At 38.6% G+C, this 23,714-nt stretch overlaps 1 protein-coding gene across 2 annotated transcripts; it reads right to left on the bottom strand.

Annotated features, from left to right (window-relative positions):
- Positions 1 to 750: 750 nt before the first annotated feature.
- Positions 751 to 20,542, bottom strand: LOC131970285 (serine/threonine-protein kinase DCLK1-like). Of its 2 annotated transcripts, XM_059331647.1 has the most exons (17): positions 20,416 to 20,542; positions 19,654 to 20,036; positions 19,047 to 19,393; positions 11,364 to 11,463; positions 10,389 to 10,505; positions 10,195 to 10,289; positions 7,999 to 8,086; positions 7,740 to 7,909; positions 7,308 to 7,427; positions 7,042 to 7,188; positions 6,505 to 6,638; positions 6,274 to 6,351; positions 6,057 to 6,150; positions 5,841 to 5,921; positions 5,606 to 5,719; positions 4,686 to 4,759; positions 4,004 to 4,061 (listed from the first exon to the last, which is right to left on the bottom strand). In XM_059331647.1, the coding sequence occupies exons 2-17, from the start codon at positions 20,012 to 20,014 to the stop codon at positions 4,004 to 4,006; spliced, it is 2,178 nt and encodes a 725-aa protein (XP_059187630.1). In that variant the 5' UTR covers positions 20,015 to 20,036; positions 20,416 to 20,542. The 2 variants fall into 2 exon arrangements, with proteins under 2 accessions (XP_059187629.1, XP_059187630.1); XM_059331646.1 differs by lacking the exon at positions 4,686 to 4,759 and having other exon boundaries at positions 751 to 4,061.
- Between the last annotated feature and the right edge of the window lie 3,172 nt (positions 20,543 to 23,714).

A 23,714-nucleotide genomic window follows, 5' to 3' on the forward strand; every position in this document is an offset into this window, starting at 1 on the left:
AAAGCTACTGTATCCGCATTTAATTGCAAATGAGAAGAAGCCTGTCGCTGTGAGCTGACAATTTAAAATGAACAAAAATATGCAAATAGATTTTGAGTTTGCATTCTGATTTTTTTTTTTTTTGTGGTGCAACAAGAGACCACCCAACCCAAAGCTGACGTTTTGCATGCTAAGAGCTACTGAAGGCATTGGGTTTTCTTTGCTTTCCGATGAAATCATTTTCATTGTTGTGAATTTAAATTTGTTCGACAAAAATATTTTAAAATGTTGGAATTAAGTGGTGTATTTTAATTTAATGTAATATATTTTCAAAATTTTATGATTTATATTTTAGCCAAATTGTTTTTGCCTACATTTTTGGAAGAGTTAGGTTATGTTTGAAGCTTGTGAGATTATATCAAGATTGATAACTGTAAATTCAGCTGCTTTCATTATTTTGTGTTTTTAATAAAACTGAATAAATATACCAGTGTATACAGAGTATTTCTTGTTGAGCTTTTGCTCATGTATGTGTGCAGACAGCCTCCAAAACATGAATACATGCATTAATTGATTAAGTCTGTATAACTATTGCTCAGTAAATGCATGCTATGAATGAGTAACTGAAGGTGGAATTTTTTTTAAGCTTGTGTTTGATTATACTGCCACCTGCTGTCTTAATTTGTTGCTGCAGATTTAAAGGTCTTCAGTAAGTTGTATTGTATAAACAGTTACTTGATAAGTCATGGAGATAAGTCGCTGACTCACAAATTAATCGAATCCTTTTATTGCAAGACTTGGCTTCTTTGCAGAGTACATTGGTTGAAGTATGCTTTTTTACCATAACAGATTTTTTTTTCTTCATGAATTGAAAAGGAGAAGCACTGGTTTTGGTTCTCATTTAGATCATTTTATAACGTCCTTACATTAATGGAATATGGAGGAATATAATACAGCATTCACATTCTTCCACTATTACGGACATTCCCAGTTGTCTTTGAGTACCATTTTGACATATTGTATATAAACATTACATGTTTTTCAGATGAAAGTCAGTCTCGAAAGCATACTCACTCACAAAAAGTCACATCATATCAGAACTTGCTTTCCTTGTGCTTTTCCGTTCATTCCCTTCAAATCAAAAACTTAAAAGCCCTTTAACAACAAAGTCGGTGGGTTGATATTTCATTTCTGTTAAAATATGTATATACAAGTCTTAACTTAGCTGTGGTATGATTATAGTCTGCCTTAACTGAACTGTATTCACTAAGACAGCACATACAATGACAACAGAAATGGTTTCATATCGGACAGGCGTATATATCAAACAGTAGAAGACCAGAACAACTGATTTCGGATGCATATTAGCAGACATGCAGATTAAAGTCTCAGATGAAGGAAACAGGAAAATCCATGAATATTTTGTCTCATGTTAACCAATGTATAAAGTGGTCAGAGAACAAACAGTGAGCCAGACTTTTTAGTGATGTATGATCGGAGTATTCAAGGCCAACAAAAGTCCTGACTTAACAGAATAAAAATAATGTATTTTACTGGAAGCACTGTTGTGTTTGCCAACTTTTAACTTGTTTCTTTTTCAGTGTGTTAAAAGAAAAAAAAACATGTTGCACAAGAGCTAATCACCCCATTTGCTTAAGACGTGTGTCAGTTGACTGCCAAAAATACTGGCTACAGATCCATTCTCACTGATTCCAGCATTTCTTAGGACAAATTTGATACTGTGCTCATTGGGCAGAATACCTAATTGCACTTAAGATTCATATGTGCCAAAGCAAGGCTTTAAACATGCACTTACTACCAACTACACAGTACTGACATTCATCTGTAGCAACACTGAATTACAACCACTCTAACAGACACGTAACAAATCTACTGTTTCAATAATCATCCTCAAGCACCCATGTGAGCTGGACCATCAACAGACATACACTTGCATGCTCAATTCTCTGAAAGAGCCATGCTACTGGTTAGCAGGAAAATATTTGTCCTACACCAATAAATCCGATCAGTACAGATAATGCTTATGGTACAGACCGTCTTAAGTGTCTTAAGGTTCTGGTGCTTAAACCTTAGACACACTGTTTAAGAGGACTAAAGTACCACAGCACAGAGTACAGCAGAAAGGTGCCCGTTACTGTTAAAGTGAAGTCTGTGATTCTACAGAAAGATTATTGATATTTCAACTCAACAGCCAAACAAATATACCCTTCCCATCAGTGCTCCTTTAAAATGTTAGCATGGGCCAGGTTTATCGACCCCCATGCCTTTCTCTTTATACATCCATGGCCTTTGCCCTGTCCTGTGCACGAGCATGAATGAAATAGTGTTGTGTGGCTTGGTCTGAGCCATTTCTTTTGTTTTCCATTTACAGAGTCAGAGAGCTGTACCACAAAGCGAGATTAGTGAAGTATGCTGAATCTAAAACCAGAGTTTTTTAACCTGGCTAGAACGCGATGGTAACTTATGCTGCACAGCTAACAGGGTCGAAGACAGCTTTTGTTCTAATTTTCAGCTTGAAATCGGCTATAAAGTGCATTTCACTTAACTTCTTTGGCTATTTCCCCTCACTGAACTGCTGAATAAATGTGTAGAGTTCTCTTGGTATTTGCCAACATTCTGAACTAAAGACTAAAATACAATGAGCCTATAAAATCAGGTAGCATGCATTAATAGTTCACTATAATATTATTAGTATTTTCTGTAGGCCATGACGTTTATTTGCATGTAAAATGCAATATAATTCCTTTAAACCATAATGTGATGTATTTTTATGCTTGGTCGTGATTTTCCAATGTTCGTTTTAAACTGCTTTGATACAGCTAATAGAATCCCTATTAGAAAATGTTTATTGGTTTTATCAAAGATAATACGCCTAAAATGGGTTTTTTTAAGTGGCCCAAAATAAAATGTTCATGTATTCGTTATTGTGGGACAGTGTCAGTTTAAAGTGTTACCACTTTGGTGTTACATTAGAAATAAGCGGTAGTCATTGAGAGCTTATGCAGTGATAGAATAAATTTAAATATACAGCTGGAATAACAGAACAGTATTGTTTTTGCTATGCTATTTTCCATATTCTTTACAGAAGCAAGCAGGATGTGATAGTTTTTTCCGGTAGTAGAGTCAAATGATGCTCCAAAAGCCCCCTTTTTTGAGAATATGCTGTGTTAAGAAGAAAGCCTGAATTAACAAAAAAGTTGATAACCACCGTCCTGGTACCCGTTATCTCTGATTGGGGCTTCAGACTTCGTCGAGTCAGCTCATACAAAGAAACCCTGGCTCTGTTGAACTTGCTTCATGGTACAGACCCCAAACCTGTGTATGAATTGGATTTTTTTTCGTCCACCGCATACAGATAATGGACACCTTGCAAACCGTGAGGAGATATTTGCTGAATTTTGAAAAAAAAGTGTATTGGATTAGAAACGCAGACTTCACCCTTATTGTTGTATTGAGTTATTTTTAAACAAGCACTTATTGAGATGATAAGTGATATGCACTGTCATATCATACATTTTCATATTTAGAAAGTTATGTTTCAACGTTTTGCATTTACATTTTTCATTAAACAGCGAAGTGCTTCTCTCCTGCAGTATATAATATACACCAGTAGAGGGCTCTAGAGTACTACAATGGACCAGTGTTTGCTGTGAAGAAATAAGGCTTTAACAGCTCAGTGACTTTCTTGAAGAAAAAAATAAATAAAGAGGACTATAAATTAAAAATTGTTGCATGCTCTGGAAGTTCAAGTCAGGAGACTGGACCCAATGTTGGGTCTTTCAGTTTTGCACTTCACCCTCTTCCACTTTTCATTAGAGGGGTGGATGGTGCTGTTGCCTGATGCTGTGAGGCTGTTAGAACGGAGAGATGGGTGAACGGACAGTGTCAGCCGAACTATGGGAATAGTCTTCAGACTCAGAGGTGAACTCAGTGGCAGAGAGGCCAGGGTTGGCACTGCGGGAGGAGGCGGCACCAAAATTATGTGGAAGGTGTGGAGTAAGCTTCACATCCTGGTGGCGTCTTCGTCGGAGAACTTGCTTCTCTTTATCAAGTGGCGTGGTCTGAGAGAGGGTGACACAGCAGCTATCATTAGGTTCTCCACAAGACCACAGAGTTGAGGGGTGGCATCCAGTCAACCATCAGTGACTCACTTGGCAAAAGTTAGATGAGGCAATGTTTGCATGCAGTTGTATCTGTGAAGCTGCATTTACCTCACTACTACTATTCTCCTTTCACTTATCGTGACACAGTAAACTACTGCAGCACTCAACAAAACCAGGAGAAGCAACAAGAGGCAAAAGGTCTGCCAAGGTCACATGTGACATCTTTATGTCTGTGACAGCACTTCTTACACAGAAATAAAAAGAATGCATTCAACTTGTGAAACACAAGTCTGTTGCTCAATATGTCACAGGAATCATCAAAGGCAGATAGCATTACAGATGCATAACTTGCTTATGCAGAATAAGTAAATTAGCAAGGTAAAGTGCACAACCAGGTGAGAGGAAACAGCCACAGCACTAGTGAGATGAAGGAACGTAATAGTGATGGACTTGATGAGGTGGGTGAGGCATGAAAAGGGCTTCATTGAGGTCCAATGGGTCAAACCCTTAGGGGGTGGGAAATGGAGACTGCCAGCACTTTGCCATGGAAGCACTGCATATTTGCGCTATGCCATGTCATACCTTATCCAGGACAATCCTGGATGCTGGTTGTGGTCCAAAGACCCTGACCTCTGGATGGTAAAGTCCTGGTTCAGCTGAGCAGAGAGAGACGAGCGCAACTCAGACGATCACCTTGAACTCAAAGCATCACGGACCTGATTAGCATTAAGGTGCACAACTCTAAACTTATCTTTTATATTTTCTGCGTTGAGAAACACAACGTCCATAAAAGTGGATAAAAATGTCCTGTAACCATCAACTGACATTATGTGAACTTTTATTGTCAGTTGCCAAATGGAAAGATGTCTTTGAGTGCTTGGCTTACCTGCAAAGTAAATGAAAAGTCTAGATACAAGGAGGAGAATTGCGACCGATCCTTCCCCCCCACCAATGGGAAGTAGTAAATAGTAAATCTTTCTACTAATTTTACAAATCCAGCTCAGCTTAAAAACTACTCTATAAATTGTAGGTGAACTATGTTGTTAAAAGATCTCCTAATGTATAAGATCTTCTAATGACAGTGCTGACAGTCCATCTAAAAAGGGTGATGAAATGCCAAAGCGCACACAGGAAAACCTGGCAGCAAATGCAAATGGATGAACTCATGTATTCACAAAATAAAGCAGGGAAGACAATAAATTATAGTTGCAAATAAAGAGGTTGTATAATTGATTAATTTGCTGCCTTGCAAAAGCATGCAATGATAGTTTCGATTGAACTTTGATGACATCAAAAGGAAAAAGATACGTTTTGCTACTAAGTTAAGTAGCAGGTGCGTACGAGAAATACTGGTTCAAAATTATGTTTTTTTTCACTTTTGAATGATTTCCAAAGCATCATTGCTAAAGCACATGAAAAAAATATAAAAGAGCCAAAATGTAATCTATTGATGCAGAGTTGCATGCACGGTCTGTGTGTGAGGGGTGTAGATCAGTGCTTACTGTGATGACTGACACTCCTGCTGTGGTGCTGCTAAGCTTGGGCCCAGTGTTGAAGTGTTTCTTGATCTTCCCTGCCACAGGCAGCTGGTGCTCGTTCTCTGACACACCATCATCCTTGAAAATACAAAGAACAAAACTTAAGAAACTCCACTTGCTGTATCCCACTGCAATCTGTCTTGGTGACGTGTGTGTGTATATAGGTGATTCTGGACTGACTTTAAAATGCTTAACTTACATTGACCCAGCGATGATCGAGCACCTGTACAGCCGTGTATCTCTGATCCACCTCTACCTGCAGCATCCCAGTGATCAGAGCCTAAAAAGACAGGCGACATTATTATACTGTATACTTGGAGCGAACATTAGACACCACAGCAACACATCGCAGACAGATTCTGGTGTTTCACATGGAGCATGACGGCAGATGAGGAGAGCACTTCCAGACACAAACCTTGGCAGTGTCAGACACATTGTCCCAGTATGGTGCAGGGAAATCAAGCCGGCCCTTCAAAAGCTGTTCAAAGAGAGCCTCCTGATCTTCACTGCTGTAGAAAATAAAACAACCAATACTCTAGAAACCTTGTAGTGGCAGATGTGGATGCAACAGTGAGTAGAGTCTACAATGTAATGGCATACAAAAAAACCCCTTCTGATACAGTAGAACATACCCACGGAAAGGCGGGAAGCCACACAACAGTATGTAAGTGATGACACCAGCTGCCCAAATGTCAACCTTGAGGCCATACCTGTATTTGGAGAGAGCAGAAGCAGGTACCAGAGAGACTAAGCACATTTGAAAGTAGCAAAGGTCCAAACGAAATACTGTTGCAGTTTTTGATCTTACAATGGTCATTTACAGGAAAAACTCCTCCTAATCATGTCACAGATGACTGACTCACCCGGTCTCAGCCACAATCTCTGGTGCTACATAGGTGGGTGTGCCACACACAGTATAGAGGGGCCCATTGACGACAGTAGCCAAGCCAAAATCACCTAGCTTCAGAGACTTACTGCCATCGTGGTGTTCAAATACCTGTGAAACACACACATTAAGGAAAAGTGAGAAACTGCATGCAAAATAGCCCCCAATAAAATTCATCACTGAGGTAAAGATTCCATTAATAAGCTTGATGTGATTATAAAATTAGCTAACACTGAGTGCACATGAATGAAACATAATTAAAGAAATAGATAAAGACATAGGTAAGAACATCTGCATAACAATAAAAAGCACAACAATAAAAATGCCAATGCAAAGACTAAAACAAACAACTTTCAGATTGTATGGAGTAGATATGTTAGAAATGGGAGTTCCAAATGGCCATATTGATATGATAAAGTAAATACCTTGTGGAATTGTGTTAATTTATATCTGTATGTATTTATCTTATTTGTAACTGTTAGTTGTAAATGCAAGCTTATGAAGTCATACTTACCAATAGGTTTTCTGGTTTTATATCTCTGTGGACAATATTGAGGCTGTGCAGGTACTTGATGGCACTTGCCAGATTGAACAGCATACAGCTGGCATCTCGCTCTGTGTATTTGTTTGAGGAGGTGATTGCATCAAAGAGATCGCCCCCCTGGAAAAAGAGTTTTTGGTACATGAAAGAGAGGAAATATTTGGACACACGAGGCCTAATATATTAATATATATTAACTGCATCTTATTTACTACAAAGAGTTAACAAATGTATGGTACCTTGACCAACTCCATTACAAGATAGAGCTCGCTATAGGTGTCCATTTCCTCAATTAAAAGTACGATGTTGGGATGCTTCACACGCCGAAGGATCGACACCTCACTCTGGATCATGTGTTCCTAGGTAATAAAGATAATTTAATCAAAAGGAAGAAAAATCTATGAACACTGTATCATTTTCAGTAATGTAATTTTAGAAAACATCTAAGAAATTTTAGATATCTTTTAAATCAATTTTAATACATGTTAACACTATTTAATTCCGTTCATCTGAAGGTGTAATTTAAACTTGAAAGAGAAAGCAAAACAAAATTTGTCCCTGAGATAGCACCATCAACTGACTTATGAAACAAATAAAGAAATTGAACGAGCATCCAAGACAGAATTCCATCAGCACTGAACTGTAGTCAGCAGATGTAGAGGCAGGCTCACCTTTCCCCTGCATTTATCTTTGCTGATGATCTTCAGAGCATACTCTCTTCCAGTGGATCTCTCCACACACTCTCGTACCACAGCAAAGTTTCCATCCCCTAAAGTTCTTCCCACTTTGTACCTCTCTGCTATGGATGCAGGGACTGAGGGGATTTCATCCACTGGCTCAGCTGTGGAGAAAAACAAAAAAATATATTTTAAAAATGATAATGTAAAAGCCTTTACATTACTTATAGTGTTTTTTATGTCTTATGTTTACCTTCACTGCCAGGCCCATCTCCTTCATCCATTGAGCTGCAAACCTTGGTAGAAGCTAAAGAGAGTGAAGAGCCACTGTGGTGAGATCCCTGGAAAGAATAGTGGGAACAAATGACTCACTAATGCACTTGTCATACACAAACTTCAAAGAAGGCAAAGCTTGTAAAAATGTGATTACAGCCATCTTACACAATCCCTATTCGTTTCACTCTGCCAGACTTTTGTATGAGTTTGGGATTAGATAGAAATAAATAAAGCAGGGTAAAACATTATACTAACCTTTCCACCAGCATACAGACTGGGAAAAAATAATATCCTCCACAGCCACCACAATACCAACCCCAGCCAGACTTATGATTAATTAATGATGGTATCACTGATAATTGGATTTCTTCAGAGTTGACTGTGCCCTGCAGTCTCAAAACCTGCTTGTCCTCCCCAGATCTATGATAACAGCAAAAATGTGCTGCTGCAGTATGATGACATTTAATTTGAAAGATAGCTCTAAAGCATCATAATATGCCCAGACACAGCCATTGTTTACTGAGAGTTACAAGGTTTAGGTGATTTTATTTTTCTGAACTCTGGCTAATATTTACATCTGTACACCTTTATGCCCAATCACCCAAGCCATCTTTGTAATATCCCCCAGTCCATAAGCAAAACAAGCAGTGGTTCCATTACTGTGCAACAAAAACAAACAGTAGAGTATAGCTTTGGAGGCTCACACATATTGGCTAGGCAATATTTGAAAGTGAGGTATTTATCAAATTTCCCACCAGATTACATTTAAATATAATTCATTGTTGGAAAAATATGTTGAAGTCCTTTCCAAAGCTTCTTTGGTATGACATTGTATAAAATACATCTTCCAAGACATCAATTTATTTATCAGAACAACAATTGTAACTAGGACTGCAAGCAGTACTGAACGGGCCCTCGCAGTACACACGTGTCGGGGCATGCTGCCGTCGGGGTGTGTGCGTTACAGGGGCCATTCTATACCACCCCTGTGAATTTCATTGCCTTAAGTGTTATAGTGTGGCCACGGTACCAAATATGAAATTAGACTGAAGTGTCAGGTAGCAATGGTGGAAAGTAACTATGTACATTTACTCAAGTACTGGACTTAAAGTAAAATTTTGAGGTACTTTTATGTACATTTTATGTAACTTTATACTTCTACTCCACTACATTTTGAGACATATATTGTACTTTATTATTTTATTTTATTATATTTTTTTGATTATTTTATTTAATTATTTTTTTATTTATTTTTTATTTCATTTATTATTATTTTTTTTATATTATTTTTTTCTGCGTTTCTGCGCATGCGCGGCCATTTTTGGCTTCTGCGCATGCGCGGCCTCGCTGCGCTTCTGCGCATGCGCTGCTTTTCCGGGCGCTTCTGCGCATGCGCGGTTTTTCTGCGCTTCTGCGCATGCGCGTTTTTTTCCCCCACAGGGTTATCCTCAGGAGGGCATTGACAATAAGTATACCAAGTTTGGTGTTAATCCGACCAACCGATTTGGAGATATAAAATACTTCAACTTAAAGAGCGCCACCTAGTGGTTATCGGCCAAAATTTTGCACAGAGCCTCAGGGGCTCATGGGGAAGTAGGATCTTGAGTTTCATGTCATTCAGACACGCCAATGTGGAGATATGCAACACTTCGTGTTTTGTGTTTAAAATAGCGCCACCTGCAGGAAGTTGTTATTTAATAACTTGAGTATTCTTTGGGTTATCGAAATTATTTTTAATAACTTTTTGTTATGAGGGTCCATAGATGCAGTGTGCAAAGTTTGGTCCAAAACGATGAAATTGCCTAGGACGGGTTCGAAAAAGTATGTTTACGACATTTTGTAAATTTGCGAGAAAAAAAACTCAAGGCAAAAATGGGCGTGGCTTATATCACGAGATTCAGCACAACTCAGTGAATGTGTGGATATAAGGTTTTTGAATGTATGTGGGAGTTATTAGCCAAAACGCACTTTCCTTTATTATAGCGCCACCTAGTGATGGAAATTCAGGATGACAATAGATTATAAAAATTTTCGCCAGGTGTGACTTATATTTAAAGTTTCATGAGTTTTGGGATATGTTCAGGCAGTGAAAAATGCGATCATTTGGGAAGAAGAAAAAAAAAATAATTCGAAATACAATAGGCAGGTTGTTGCCTGCTCGGGCCCTAATTACCCGTCGTCTTCGGAGGCTTGCTGGACTGGTTGGAGAAGGGCTTGAAGACTTCCCAGATCGAGGCGTGGACAGCTGACTGCCTGCAGTGCCATTAGCTGTCAGTGTATTAGAATTTTAAAAAAAGACAAAATCAGCATAATGATAAATAGCACAAGATAGACCTAAATGTTTTTTTCATACACCCACATGCATACCTGAACTGGCGGATGAGGGAGACTTGCTCCTGCGGGAAATCCCAGCAGCTCTTGGGGAAGAGAGACCAAGTATGGAGGGGAGCCGGCTATATGATGAAGACTTAGTCACTCTGCACTCTATAAAGTAAGAAATAAACATAAAATACTGATGGAGCAACGATTTTCCTCAATAATACTAGGCTAACTTAAATCTACCAATTTTAGCCAGCTTTGAGACAGTGACAGTAGGAAGTGATGTGTTACTTTCAGAATAAATTTCTGTTTGTAAAGAAATGTAAAGGCATGGAACAAGAGCTGCAAATACTAGAGACACAAAAATGTGTTTAAGTACCATGTCTAGTATATGGTACTGTCCAGTTCTGCTAACTGCTAACTCTGGCTTCTAAATTTTAAACACAAACAAAGTAGTGAAAAAATGTGACGGGTACAAGGTGGCAGCAACACCTTATACTGTTTATTAGCAGTGCTTCTAGAGTGTGAGCAGTAGCAGTAGAAACTATAGATGAGAGTACAAACTTGCAAGAAGCACAACAATAATACTTTCACGTGTTTGGCATAGTCAATATGTACTTGGACCACAAAGGACGTCTGTTTAATAAAAATATCACATAGGGGTGTCACGATTTAAATTCTAAAACGAAAATCCATTGAAATGATTTTCAATTTCAATCATAGGGCCTTAGTGTGGTACATTCTAGGAAATATAGCAGTCAGACCACTCGCATTGAAAATGTTTCTGCAACAGCAAAATTAGTGAGGTATTGAGGGGTGATTAGATATATATTCCCCATCTGAGCCTGCAGGTGGGAGCTTAAATCAAAAATTCAAATCGTTGCCTTGAAATCAAGGAGAATGTGACACCCCTAGTATGACTAGTCAATCATATTCATAGAAACAATGGACAAACAACATAAAACTGTTATCATATGCTTTCTCCGTGAGCGATCCAAGCCACATAAAAAAAAGAACGCTTACCAGTCTCATCCAAGTTGAAGTCATCCTGGTAACGGAACTTTTCCGGGCCACAGGCAAAGAATATATCATCGTCCCCAAAAAAGTCCTGAAGGCAGGTCACCTGGTAAAGGTAGAGAAGTTTCTCTCGGTTATTGTACCAAAGCAAGTTTGATATGTAATGTGTACTGTCCAGGACAGTACAAGACTAGTAAGACTAAGTATTGTTGCTTTTAAATATTTGATACTTACCAAATTAAAATAAACCAAATGAACAGTAAGGAAAGCTAAATAAGTCATTTTTCCATCAGTGAACACTTACAAACTGCTGTTGCACTCACTAGCCAATTTTGGACTGCTTTCAAACTTTAATGGAGCATTTTGCATGAGATTCAATAACATTTTGCATCTGAAAGCAATGACCAACTCCCACAGAAACACTCTGAGAGTCGTATAGTTTTCAGACAGCATATTATATGCTAACCATTAAAACTGAATTAAAGATTAATTGTACCGACTCATAGCAGCAATTGCTACATGACTTCTCCAGAAAAGAAAAGAAACACATACCCATGACTACGATGCAAATATTATTATATGTTACTGTGACTTTTGAAGTAACTATCTACAAAAGTCTTGGCATTATTTGTCATATTGGGAAACATCTACTCAAATCTCGATCATATAAAAGTCAGTACAGATGTTCACATCTACTACATACCATCTCAGTGTATCAGAGAGAAAACCATGACAGAAATACCACTGTATTAAAGATGCAGTATTGAAGTTGAGAAGATACGCTGTGACTGCATATTCCAAATGGCCAAAGTACAAAGGGAAAATAAATGCCACAGTGTGAACAGCATATGAATAATGGAATTAACACTTATTTCAACTGGTGTATTAGCCTGGCTGCATATAAAATGTCTCTAGGGTAACTGCTATGACAAGAAAAAGCTCCTTTTAGACCTGTTGGATTATATTCAGTAAGGTCTGTGAGACAATGGCCTTTCCATCCCCAGTGAGAGATTACTTTAATTGCCCTCTATTGTCTCGGACAATTCAATGTAAAATAATGTTAAAACACACTTAACACCAGTCATCCATTTAGGGAGCCAATCATGCCAAGTCACCATGAGCATGTTGTTCCTGAAGCAGAAGCATTCTGGTAAGTGACAGCAAAACTATCTTAATGTATATGTAAATTGAATTTAAAATCTCCGAAATTGTAATAAATTGTTATATAATAATAAATTAATTAATAATACATTTAAAAATCCATAAACCAGAGTACGGTTTTGATAATTAAAAACATTTTTGTAAAATAACATGGTCACAACATATCATTTTATATTGAAAATAACAGAAATAAAAATTATAATTTTTTACCTTTCTACAAAGGAAAACTAGATGACTAAGTTGATGCATTTGCTGCTCTGACTAATACAGTAGCCCATCACAGGGGATGCAGTGTCATAAATAAATGAAGATGCTGATGGAGTCCTGACCTTCTCCTCAAAGGGTTATTGATGTGCTTAACTACAGCAGTGCACTAGAGAATGTTTTCATTTCCTCTACAGAGGGATGGACTCAGCAAAACCTCTATCAACAAATATGCCATCTCATACTGATATTAGTTATTAAGTGGACATTTATCTATTCGGCCTAGCTGTCAAATTAGATATGACTGAATTAATAGACTAAATTATAGATTTATAGGAGAGTTTGTGTTAAATAATGAGAAAAAGTGGTGATTATCACCGAAAACACAATGAATACAATGTAGTTGAGGAGAAACAGGTTAAGAAAATTAAATCTGAAAAGTCAAGAAAGCCAATTACAAACATCTAATATGTACATGCATTATTAACTGTCTCATCATTAAGAATGGGGCGTTCAGCAGGAGTCTAATATGATGACTTAAGTGCTTAGACAGAGCACAGAAGAACAGACAAGAATGTCACCACAGCTGGTCAACCAGACTGCCCTTTCGCCATATATTAAATGTTATGTTGTTATCCTCTTTAGTTATGCATGTGAAAATATTCTGGTTTTCATCACACATATCTAAGATTTTGTAGAAAATGTACTTTGAATTAGTCAATAACTAACAGAATACAGTATATGCATCTATTCTTTTTCCAAAATATTGAATTGACATTATCCACCAAACAAAAGGATTAGAAGTCATTTTTTCTGCAGGTTACTGATAAACCAAACAGCCAATGGTCATTCAGCCATGAATTCTTAGCAGCAGAGAGGGGGGTTTAATATGGTCATTTTGTCTGCAGACACCCCTCTCTGACAGGCTCCCTGCCCCTCCTCCAAGAGTGTGAGATCCCAGAGGGAGGAGAGCTGCACAGCCGTTGCCAAGGAGACCAGACAGAATCACAGCTGAGTTTGAGACGATGAGAGGGAAAGGCTGCTTTAAGATCCCCTGTCAGATCATATCTGGAGCACTGGACAGTACAAGCCGCAGACAATAGAACAATGTCACTATAAGTCTAGGTAAAATGGAATAACATAGAACACCTTGTCATTATGACATTGTGGGTTCAAATCTGGCTTCAGCCCTTTGGTGGAGGTTATATAACTCCCAATCTCTCTCTAAAAACTAATCAAGAAGTGATGTTGTTACACAAAAGGATCATAGAATCAAAGTTCAGCTGGTGGACAACTGCTACTCAGGGGTGAAAGCCAGAGACAGAGACCGAATCAATGTGCGATCAAAGTACCCAGCTTGAGTGACAAAATATGGATAGCTTCATGTTAAGGTCTTTGATTTTAACATAGCCACCTTTAATCTTTACATTAAATAAAAAAAAGACATTACAATTAATCTTAAATGACAGAAAAACTAAGAAATAGGAAAACTCAAAGCTATGATGGAAGAGCATAACTAGGGCAATCATGATTGTGTTGCTTTGTATTGATTGCTTATGCCTGCTGGCTCAGTGACACAGCAGATCCACCTATCATCCCCCCAACACCCCCACACACACCCTCCTTGCAGTTCAGGAGCATCCTCTGCAAATATTGATCGTCAGGGTTTTATCTGTGTGCTGCTCCTGAAGAAAACACAATGGGAGGTATGCATGCTTTAGAAGCTAATCAATTGGAGCCATGTTAAAGACCATAGATTACATACAAGACACAAACTAGTTAAAAAAAAACAACAACCTTGTTTCACCAGTGGACAGGTGGAGCTCTACAGGGTGCTGAAGCTCCCCTTTGAAGTGCAAGACTGAAAACAGCAGCGTCACTCAGCATGTCAGGATGACACATGACTCATCTTCACGTCATTTTCAATTGGTTCTAGTTAATTTTGCAGAAGCTGTCCTTATGTACAGTTGGATAGCTTGCTTTCATTTTTTACTTTTACTTGTTTTTAGACTGTAATTAGTTTTCAGGGATTAAAAGTCTATTTTTTGCTGCCCTTTACTTGTTTTCCATACTGTACTGATTGTCCATGTCTGCATGCTCAGTAGAATGTCCAGGAGAACAAAGAGAGGATGGAACACAGCATTCACAGAGACACATAATCCAAGATTAAAATTAGGTCTGCTGCAGAATTCTGTGATATAACTGCAGCTTCTGCAAAGGCATATCAGAGTTATAGCTGCCTTAATAAGTGCAAGTCAGCACTATAAGGACATCCATAAGGACACACCCACAATCCAAGCACACATTACAACACAAGCCATAACATCAACCCACACAGTTCAGTTTTCCTAATCACAGTGTCCTAGTTTTCAGTCCCTATATTTAGCCCAGTGTAGTTCTAACAATGTCTGACTTCCAGCAGAAGAAAAAAAGGATATTTCAAATCATATTTTGAAAAAGTTTGCAATGATGCAATGTATCACAATACTATAGGACATGTCATGTCATGGAAGTAGACTCTGGAATAATGTGTAACATGATAACATTATGTGTAAACACGTTCAATTTTAAAATTCCTATCTAAACATATCTCATAACACTCATTAAGCATGCTGTTAAATTATCTGCAATATGCTAATTATTGTATAACAGCAACTTCCACATTAGCTCAAGCATAATAGTGCCCCACAAGAAAAAGAGGATAACAGAATTTTGTCTCTACGCCAAATGCAGTACGACATTGAGCAAGTCCATTGTTCTGTTTTTAACAGCCAAGTCACAGCAGCAGGTAAGAGGAAAGCCAGACAGCCCATCTCCTTCATCCTTCTTCCCCCCCTTTAGTTGCAGTGAGATTTAAAAATGGCTTGGTTTGAGATCAACTATAAAAAATAGATCTATTTGATCAACACCAAAAGTCTAAAACACTATATACAGTTCACTACATTACTTTCACACGAGAAGATGGGCAGATTTTCTATTGTAATTATTTTAAATACTTTCTCTATAAGGTCTTCTAAAACAAAAACAAAACTACTTTTATTATAATGTCACTGAATTGCAGAAGGACCATTTTAAATTTTCTGAAACTGATTATGATGAGGAAAGACACAGAAAAGACATCTGAGGTATGTGCAGAGACCAACAGAGCTTCATTGTGGGCACACACAGGCCAAACCAGGAAACAGCAGAGTCAAGGTCAACATGAAGAGATGAGTTGAAAAACATATTGCAGATTTTCTCTCTGGCAAAAGGGGAACCACAAATCTCATAACCACTTTCACTCTGTGTCTAATATCCAGAGCATGAATGGGCTGTTTATATCATCTACTGATACATCATTTTATGTCTTATGGAGAATTAAGCCTCTGCTTTCATGCATTGATGTCAAGCCAGACTCTGTCCTCGGGTGGCTGTGTTAACATCTATTTCAACAAGAAGTGTTGACTCTAAAACACAGAGGTTAGCACTGTGCATAATACAATTACAGTGCAGAGCCATATCCATCAAAACGGAGATTGGAATGCCACGGCCCAAGTCTCCTCAGACTGACTCTGTCATGCAAATATTCTCTGCTCCATCCCACAGAGAACAGCAGGATCAAACCAGGCCACGGCATGTCTTCGTGCCTCAAAGGGCCTACTTCTACTGTACAACTTTTAGTGTGGATTTTGTTTTTAAAATGATCAGTCATCTGAGGTTTACAAAGTGCAGCCCATTAACTTGCTTGTGCCCATGCGGCCAAGGATTAGAGCCATCAAGCAAAGTCACCCGCTAAGCAGATCCACAAATATAAACATGAATCACGAGTCTAAAATAAATGTGAATAAGCTTTGTGAAACTGTCAGTCCATTACATACAAGAGTTATAAATGTGACTGTTTAGGATATCATCAGAAATTCTAGTTATGTTAAAACTGCGGCAAATACATTGATACAAGAAATATGTAACAAGCAGTGCTACCATTTTAAGTAAATGTATTGGCGAATCAGGTGGCTGAAAATTTCCCAGACTGAACATTATTGATAAAACAAACTTTCTATGATTAATTGTTTCCACAGAATGCCATTTTCTCAGGACCAAAAACGCAAGCAGGTCATTTACCAAAGGTTAAACACCCATGAAAACAGGCACTCTGATGCCAAAGGGTGCTTATTTAGCCATCTGGAGTCACAACATGACAAAAAGTACCAAAAAGCAGGGAAACTAGAGCACAGAGCTGCACTGCCAAGCACCTAACACAACAGCTTATTAGGAAACCATAGATTACATTTAAACTGAATAAGCAATGGTATCTGGGAATACCTGGTGTGACAGATAAATCCAAAACCATAGAAATACATTTTAACATAGTATACACAATTGACATCTACCTTTAATGTACTGCAATTCATGTCCATTAATGCATTCAAACAGTCTGTATTCCTAAAATAATTTAGAGCATTTGTGAAGGCAGACTTGTTTGTTTGTATGAAAATCCCCAACTGTTCCCTCTACACACCATTACAGAATGGGTCCCATCCAAGGATTATACCTCAGCCATGTGCTCCATTTTGCCACCATGTGTATAAAAAGGCTGACAGACCAAGCACTGCATCTATGAGCCCTCTCACACTACACCTACAGTCCTGACATCACTACTGCACTGCTCTGCCGCAGAGGCTGTTCCTTAGCAACCAGCTCAGGAAACCATGTCACCATAGAAACCACCAGTGAAAAAAAACTTACAATATTTTGTGATAAGGATACTAATGTATAGTGCAAGTGATTGAGTTTACAACCAGGTTTAGCAAAAGAGCATTTTTTCTGTGGTACTTTTTCAAACTAATTTGCTCAGTCAGTTCTATGTTCTGTTGACACAAATAATTGTGATAATATCTAAATGAATGTTACTTACTGTTATGTGTGAGTAAACTGCAGTGTAAAAAAAGGCACTTGTGCCAAGATGTCACCAATGTCTAATGATGTCTAATATTGCTATTGTCCAGAAATTTGAATTCAATGACATTTATGTTGGGTTCTGACTCACTAAGTGAATAACCATTCAATAGTGTGCTACTGTTTAGTAGTATTATTAGATGGAGTCCTAGAAACCCATTTCTCGTAATACATTTAGCAAATATTCCCAGTTGAGTTTGAACCTACCGCACTGTCTCTCTCTCTGGGTAAGGAAGCAATTCTCAGAGACATGAATGAGGAAGAGAACAAGTACCTCTAATGACAGAGTTCTAATTCTTCTGAAACCTCAAAATTCCCTCATGTTGCGAGAAAAACTCAGCCTGCATTGAAGGAAAGGTATACCAAGTCTGCTTCATGTGCAGTGTGCTGATGTAAGATTCCTATGTGAGATACAGTACCACAAATGGAAAGATAGAATATGAAGACAAGATTAAAACTAAACTTTAAAGATACCACAACCAAATATATCCAGGTTCTGCACACAGCTAAGCTATGATAAGCAAAGGTCATGACAGTTTCCATTGACTTATGTCCAATAAAAGCATCCTTCCTTCCTCCCCACTAGTGAGCAATTAATGTATCAGTGGTTGAGAAAAAGGCATAAGATAATGGCACTCTCTCAGGTATAGAGCACTTAAGGTTGTCCTGGCTGCTTTGCTGTTTGACTTTTAAATGCAAACATTAGTCTAAAAGGTTTAGTAGGAAATAAGCAAAGTGTCAATAAACAAATTAGAGGCTATATAAGTGGGTTAACACGTAATATTCATAGATTTTTACTTTATCAAAAATGCCATTGTTCAAATCTACAACCAGATTCCCCAACTGTAAGCACAAGCTAAAATAGTTTGTTTGTCAGTTTGAACCAAATATACACTGAAAAACTCAGTAAGCAAATTGGGCAACTTTAACCAATTAATTATTTGTCACTATATGGGCGGAGAATGGTACAGTTGTGCATAGTATGCAACTTTAAGACTAACTGAGTAAAGGGAAACTATAAAAGTCAAAGGACAGACAACAGTCTATGTGACTTCTGTAAACTGTAGATACGATTTCTTCATTATTTGTCATATCACACTGTTTTATGCATACATGCCATGGCCATAAAACTTTATATGGGCTGTGTAATTCAGATGACAGTAGCATTACACAGACAGCTAATGTGTCATCACATTTACCAGAATGTTTTACATTCCTATTTTCTGAAGTTTAAGTAATTGACAGTATGGGTCTGTTTTCTTTTCTTTTTTTTAAATGTTGGGACTTTTTGTGTATCCTAGCTGGAAATATGCTTTTATTATTAGAAGTCTGAAAACATTAGCTAAAGTAATGTTCACAGAATCACCACTTCAAATGTATAACACCTACCATCTTGCCGTCAACAGTATATAGCTTTTTGACGACTCCCGAGTCCAGCTTGATGGCGTCTGTGATGTCAGTCATGACTTGGTCAAAGGAGTGTGCAGTCTTCTTGTTGAGCAAGATCCGTACGGCCTTGCGGGGCTTTACTCCACTGCGGACAATGGTTACCAGTTTGGGTCTAATAAAGTCCTTGCTCTCCCTGGTTTCTGGGGATCCAGTCTTGGCACTACCAAGGGAAGAAGGGTCACGGATGGATACAGCAGTCCTAGCACCAACTGCCCAGTTGGGATTTACATTCTTTGTGTAGTCCAGCTTCTTGTAGGGTTCTATGGATGCACACACGTAGCTTTCCCCTGCAGAAAATCAAGACACATTAAGCGATTTTGTAATTTGCCACAACAAAAAGGACACGCATGGTAAATAAAAAGCAAGGATCACATGATAATGCGACGCTGACTTTTTCTGCTCTGCATGATTAAGGAAGTCATGCAATTTTGTTTTCATCTGCATCAGCTGTAGATTTAGTTAGACTTTGTGACTTATGTTATAATTTTAATTTGCATTACTTTATATAAACTACATCTGGGGGAACACTTTCAGGAACAACACTCACCTTCCAACAACTGGTCCATGCTGGTGATCCTTGTTATCCCATCAATGGTATATATGGTCCGCACCCCTTGTGGCAAGTTGACATTATCTGAGAGACATCTTGTGAGGTCAGCCAGGAGTGCTTCGATGGACCTAAATCTATCCTGAGAAATGGCATACACAATCCCTTTGAAGTAGCGGTCCCCGTTGCGGTAGAACCGAATCTTCTTGGCCTTCTTTTCGGAGGTGAGTGCTTGCAGTGTCCTGGTTCTGTACAGGCTGCAGTGAGCACTATGAGTTGGACTGGGGAGCCCATTGCCTCTTGAGCCCCTTCGGGTATATCTCTGAGCCTTGTCCCGCTCATCAAAGTGTTCCAGCTCCATGACTGTGCAGTGCGATTACACCCTAAATAATACAGGGAAAATGCTTATTAGTTAAATAAGCAGTTTAACTTGAACTTATAGAATACATTAGAGAAATTAGGCTTTCTGTCAGTCTAGCTGCTTACACTCCTGATACAAGCATTGCTGCTGCTGGTACACACATTATGAAGTAAGATGTCACACCCATTTCATGCTCCCCGGTGAGCCTCAATTCATTTTTTACAGCAATGAAATGTACATGCTTTAACAGTGGATAGTACAACATTAACAACATAAGCCTGATTAGGAACCTTGGATGAAAGCTTATTAAAAGGCAAACAATATATACATATATAATATAGCAAGAAAACGGAATAGCATGGAACATATGGATTTTCTTGTCCTGGTGCAAGCTCTCTTACCTTTTAGGTGAGGACAGACGCAATAACAGGTTTTTCTTCAAGCAGAACTTGTCTCAATTAATCATTTATTTATTTGATGCCTTGGATGAACCATGCGTCCCTTTGTTGCCCCTGTGATGATGCTGCGGTCCTGCCTGCCTGCCGTGTGTCTACTCTGCTGTGTTCGCATGCAGAGAGGAGGCAGGGCTGTAGCCGGTGTCCTCCACCCTCCCCTACCTATTCTTCTGCCATTGCAGTGATTTACATCGGACCGCTCGGGTGTCAGCACTCGTGCACGTTGCTGTCAGAGCCAGAACGCGCCCCTGGTGCGCGTTTAGCTTAATGATGCGCGTTCACGTTAACCTGAATGAATAACCTTATACCTGTTTTAATAAAACAAATCACTATTCACTACACAGCATAAAAAGACAGAAATGCGTTTCGTTGGCTTAAAGCTACCACTCTTGTCATCATGGGTTGGCTGGCAGGTGTTTCTCAAACATATTTAACCAGCAATATCATGCTTCAGGCTAACCTGCTGCTAACGCTAGTTTACCAGCAGACTGACTGGGACGATCCACCTGCTTTAACATTAAAATACTTATTGTGTGTGATTCAATTAACTTACCATATCGTCACACTGTTAAAATAGTCGCCTAAGTCATTTTTTGTCTTTTTTTTTTTTTTTTTTAATTTTTTAACCTAAATCATTTGCTCATGGCGCCGGCCACCTATGGTAAAATCGCCTACATCCTCAGTTGATCAGATCATGTGATTTTACCCCTTTAAGATAATGGCCTATGTCAAGTGTGTGACTTAAGCGGATTTATTATGCCTAAATCAAAATAAAATATGACTTAGGCAATTTTTAGAACATGACTTTGTGACTTAAGCAAGATATGGTAACACTTTATTTTGAAGGTGTCTACATAAGAGTGACATGAGTGTGTCATAAACATGACATGGGATGTGTCATGAACATTAATGACACTTTGAAGTAACATTAATGCTCAAAAATGAGTTGGACGATTATTTTAACAGGATGACGATATCCAGTGATCACGAGGAGCTGGTGTTGACAAATTAGTCTAAATTCATAGACCGAGCGTAGGCCTATAGCATTAAGGTTTGATGTCCCAAACACTCAAAGCAGTTTTCTGTTTATTTATTATCACACTGTTACATCCGCTTCTGGAAAACAGTTTACTTTATTGAAATATGAATACTAGGTGACCCAACAACATTCTAGGGTTACAGATTGACCTAAATGTGTTGTGCCTGTGTGGAGAGGTGATGCATGGAATTACTTGATTCAGTCCCAGGAGCGTGTGGATAATCGTGATGAGCGGTTGAAGGACGCTTTACACACGGGAGCTAATAAACATCACTTAAGTATGAGCAGAAGACCACCTAATGGGTAATTTGCACGTGTGTTTGTATCTACATCGTCCCAGCCGACCATCATCCTTAGGCCTATATCTTGCAAACACTAGATTTGGAGTGTGTCTGGGCACCCTCCATGACACACAGGCTTTTATTGCTATCAGCATTTTTGAATTTGTTCAACCTGATGCAAACAATTACTTTATTGCATAGGGCTTTTGTCCAGCTGGCATGCTGAAAGCATAATTTACTTATCCTCAAATTTGAAAGGTTATTTCCAAAAAGTCACAGTTTGCTGATCAGGCTGTCTAGCGTAAAGTTTGTAAAACAATGTGCAAACTTGTAACTTGTTGACTTACTCTTCTCCCTATTCCTACTTCAACAACTTGTATCTTGAAGTATTATTATTAAATGTGATCATGAATCTGTTTTCATTGTTTCTTGCTTTGCTCCTCCATAGTGTATAAAGATGAAGTTTAGCTGCACATACTGAGGAAAGTGCTACCCCTCTTCTAAAAAGGAAAGTGGGCTCCAGGCTTCACTTCATTCTTGCAGGGAACAGAAAAGGAGGATAGACTTAGTCGATTTCAGATTGTGTCACAGCAACTCAAAGTGGTTATCTTCTGAAATTCGTATGTATCAAGTCATGGGCATTTTGTACATTGTGTTATGTTCTTGCATGTGTCATAATCTTAATTAGGAAATAATTAGTTGAGTGGTGTAGCTGTGCTGACAATATTTACTGTACATGTTCACAAATTCTCATAATATTTAGCATGTCTTCCCAGGCTTCAAATTAGAACAGCTTGTCAACACTTGTGTGACCTTCTGCCCTTTGTGAATGGTCAGTTAGACACTGCAGCTACATTAAAGCTCACTGCAAGGTACATGAGCTACCTGAGGGGAGACTCTGCCTGCACATATTCTGTGTAAAGTAGGTCTACTGCATTTTTTTGGCAGCATGGGAAGACAATATCTGGCTGTGATAACTCTCATGACCTCATGTTTCATTTTCAACAGATTAATAAAGCAGTTGAGGCTAGAGTGAGTGGTTCATTGAAAAACATAGAAAGGCCACAGAAGAAATGGTACAAGCTGCCCCAGCCATAGAGTTATTAAGTCATTTTTAGCTTTTTATATTATTTTAAAGAAGAATACTTCACAGAGGGCAAAGCCACCTGCTAAGAAGTCAACCAAGGGTATGAATATTTGTTTACTTTACTTAATTGCATTTTGTGTCAGTTGATGCAGTTATATTGACAATCCCTTGCAAGTGTGGGAGCAAGTCAAATAAATAAATTGCATTGCTTCAGAATCTTTCCTACAGTTTGAGTTTAACAGTATTTCATTTCGGATCATGTCCCAAGAAGATGCACTCAGCAGAAGATCTGTAAACAAGAAAATCAGTCATCGAGCACAATAACCAATCCTCCGACAATGGATCAAATGTGTTCTCTAGCTTATGGCCTGACCACAGTGCATGCCCCGCCAATACTGTCGGACAAATCTACTGTTCCCCGGGGACAAATGCTGCCAGTGTGCCAGGATCAATTTCTCTCGTCTCAGTCTGTGGGCAAGAGCTGGATGAGCCCAACCTCTGCATTTATGAAACCCACTTCATGTGTTTTCACACCAGCAATGACCAGCCAGTTTTTTTTTTTTTTACCACAGATGGAAACATGTACATCTTCCAGCTATGCACTATGGGATATCACCCCTGGCCTTGTGGATCATGTTGCTCTCCCATCAGTCAGCTTAGGCCAAGCCTACAGCCCACCTGAACAGACTACAGAAACAAACTCCATCATACCCCCGGGAGAACAAGGTGAGGTTGATTCACCTCTGGTTGGCCCAACCGACAGTGTTTCAGCAGTAGATTTTACAAACCAACCACTTGCTCCATTTTTTGTTTTTCAAAGCACAACTTCAAGTACTGA

This window comes from Centropristis striata, chromosome 4 (genome assembly GCF_030273125.1).
Source record: "Centropristis striata isolate RG_2023a ecotype Rhode Island chromosome 4, C.striata_1.0, whole genome shotgun sequence".
Lineage (NCBI taxonomy): Eukaryota > Metazoa > Chordata > Actinopteri > Perciformes > Serranidae > Centropristis > Centropristis striata.

What these genes read in the sequence shown, in the direction of transcription:
- LOC131970285 (XM_059331646.1), bottom strand. Translation starts at nt 20,014, where the DNA reads ATGGAGCTGGAACACTTTGATGAGCGGGACAAGGCTCAGAGATATACC. An exon ending in CTTCAACTTGGATGAGACTG is followed by an intron (nt 10,506 to 11,363) that starts GTAAGCGTTCTT and finishes CTTACTTTATAG; the next exon opens with AGTGCAGAGTGACTAAGTCT. An exon ending in TCCCTCATCCGCCAGTTCAG is followed by an intron (nt 10,290 to 10,388) that starts GTATGCATGTGG and finishes ATACACTGACAG; the next exon opens with CTAATGGCACTGCAGGCAGT.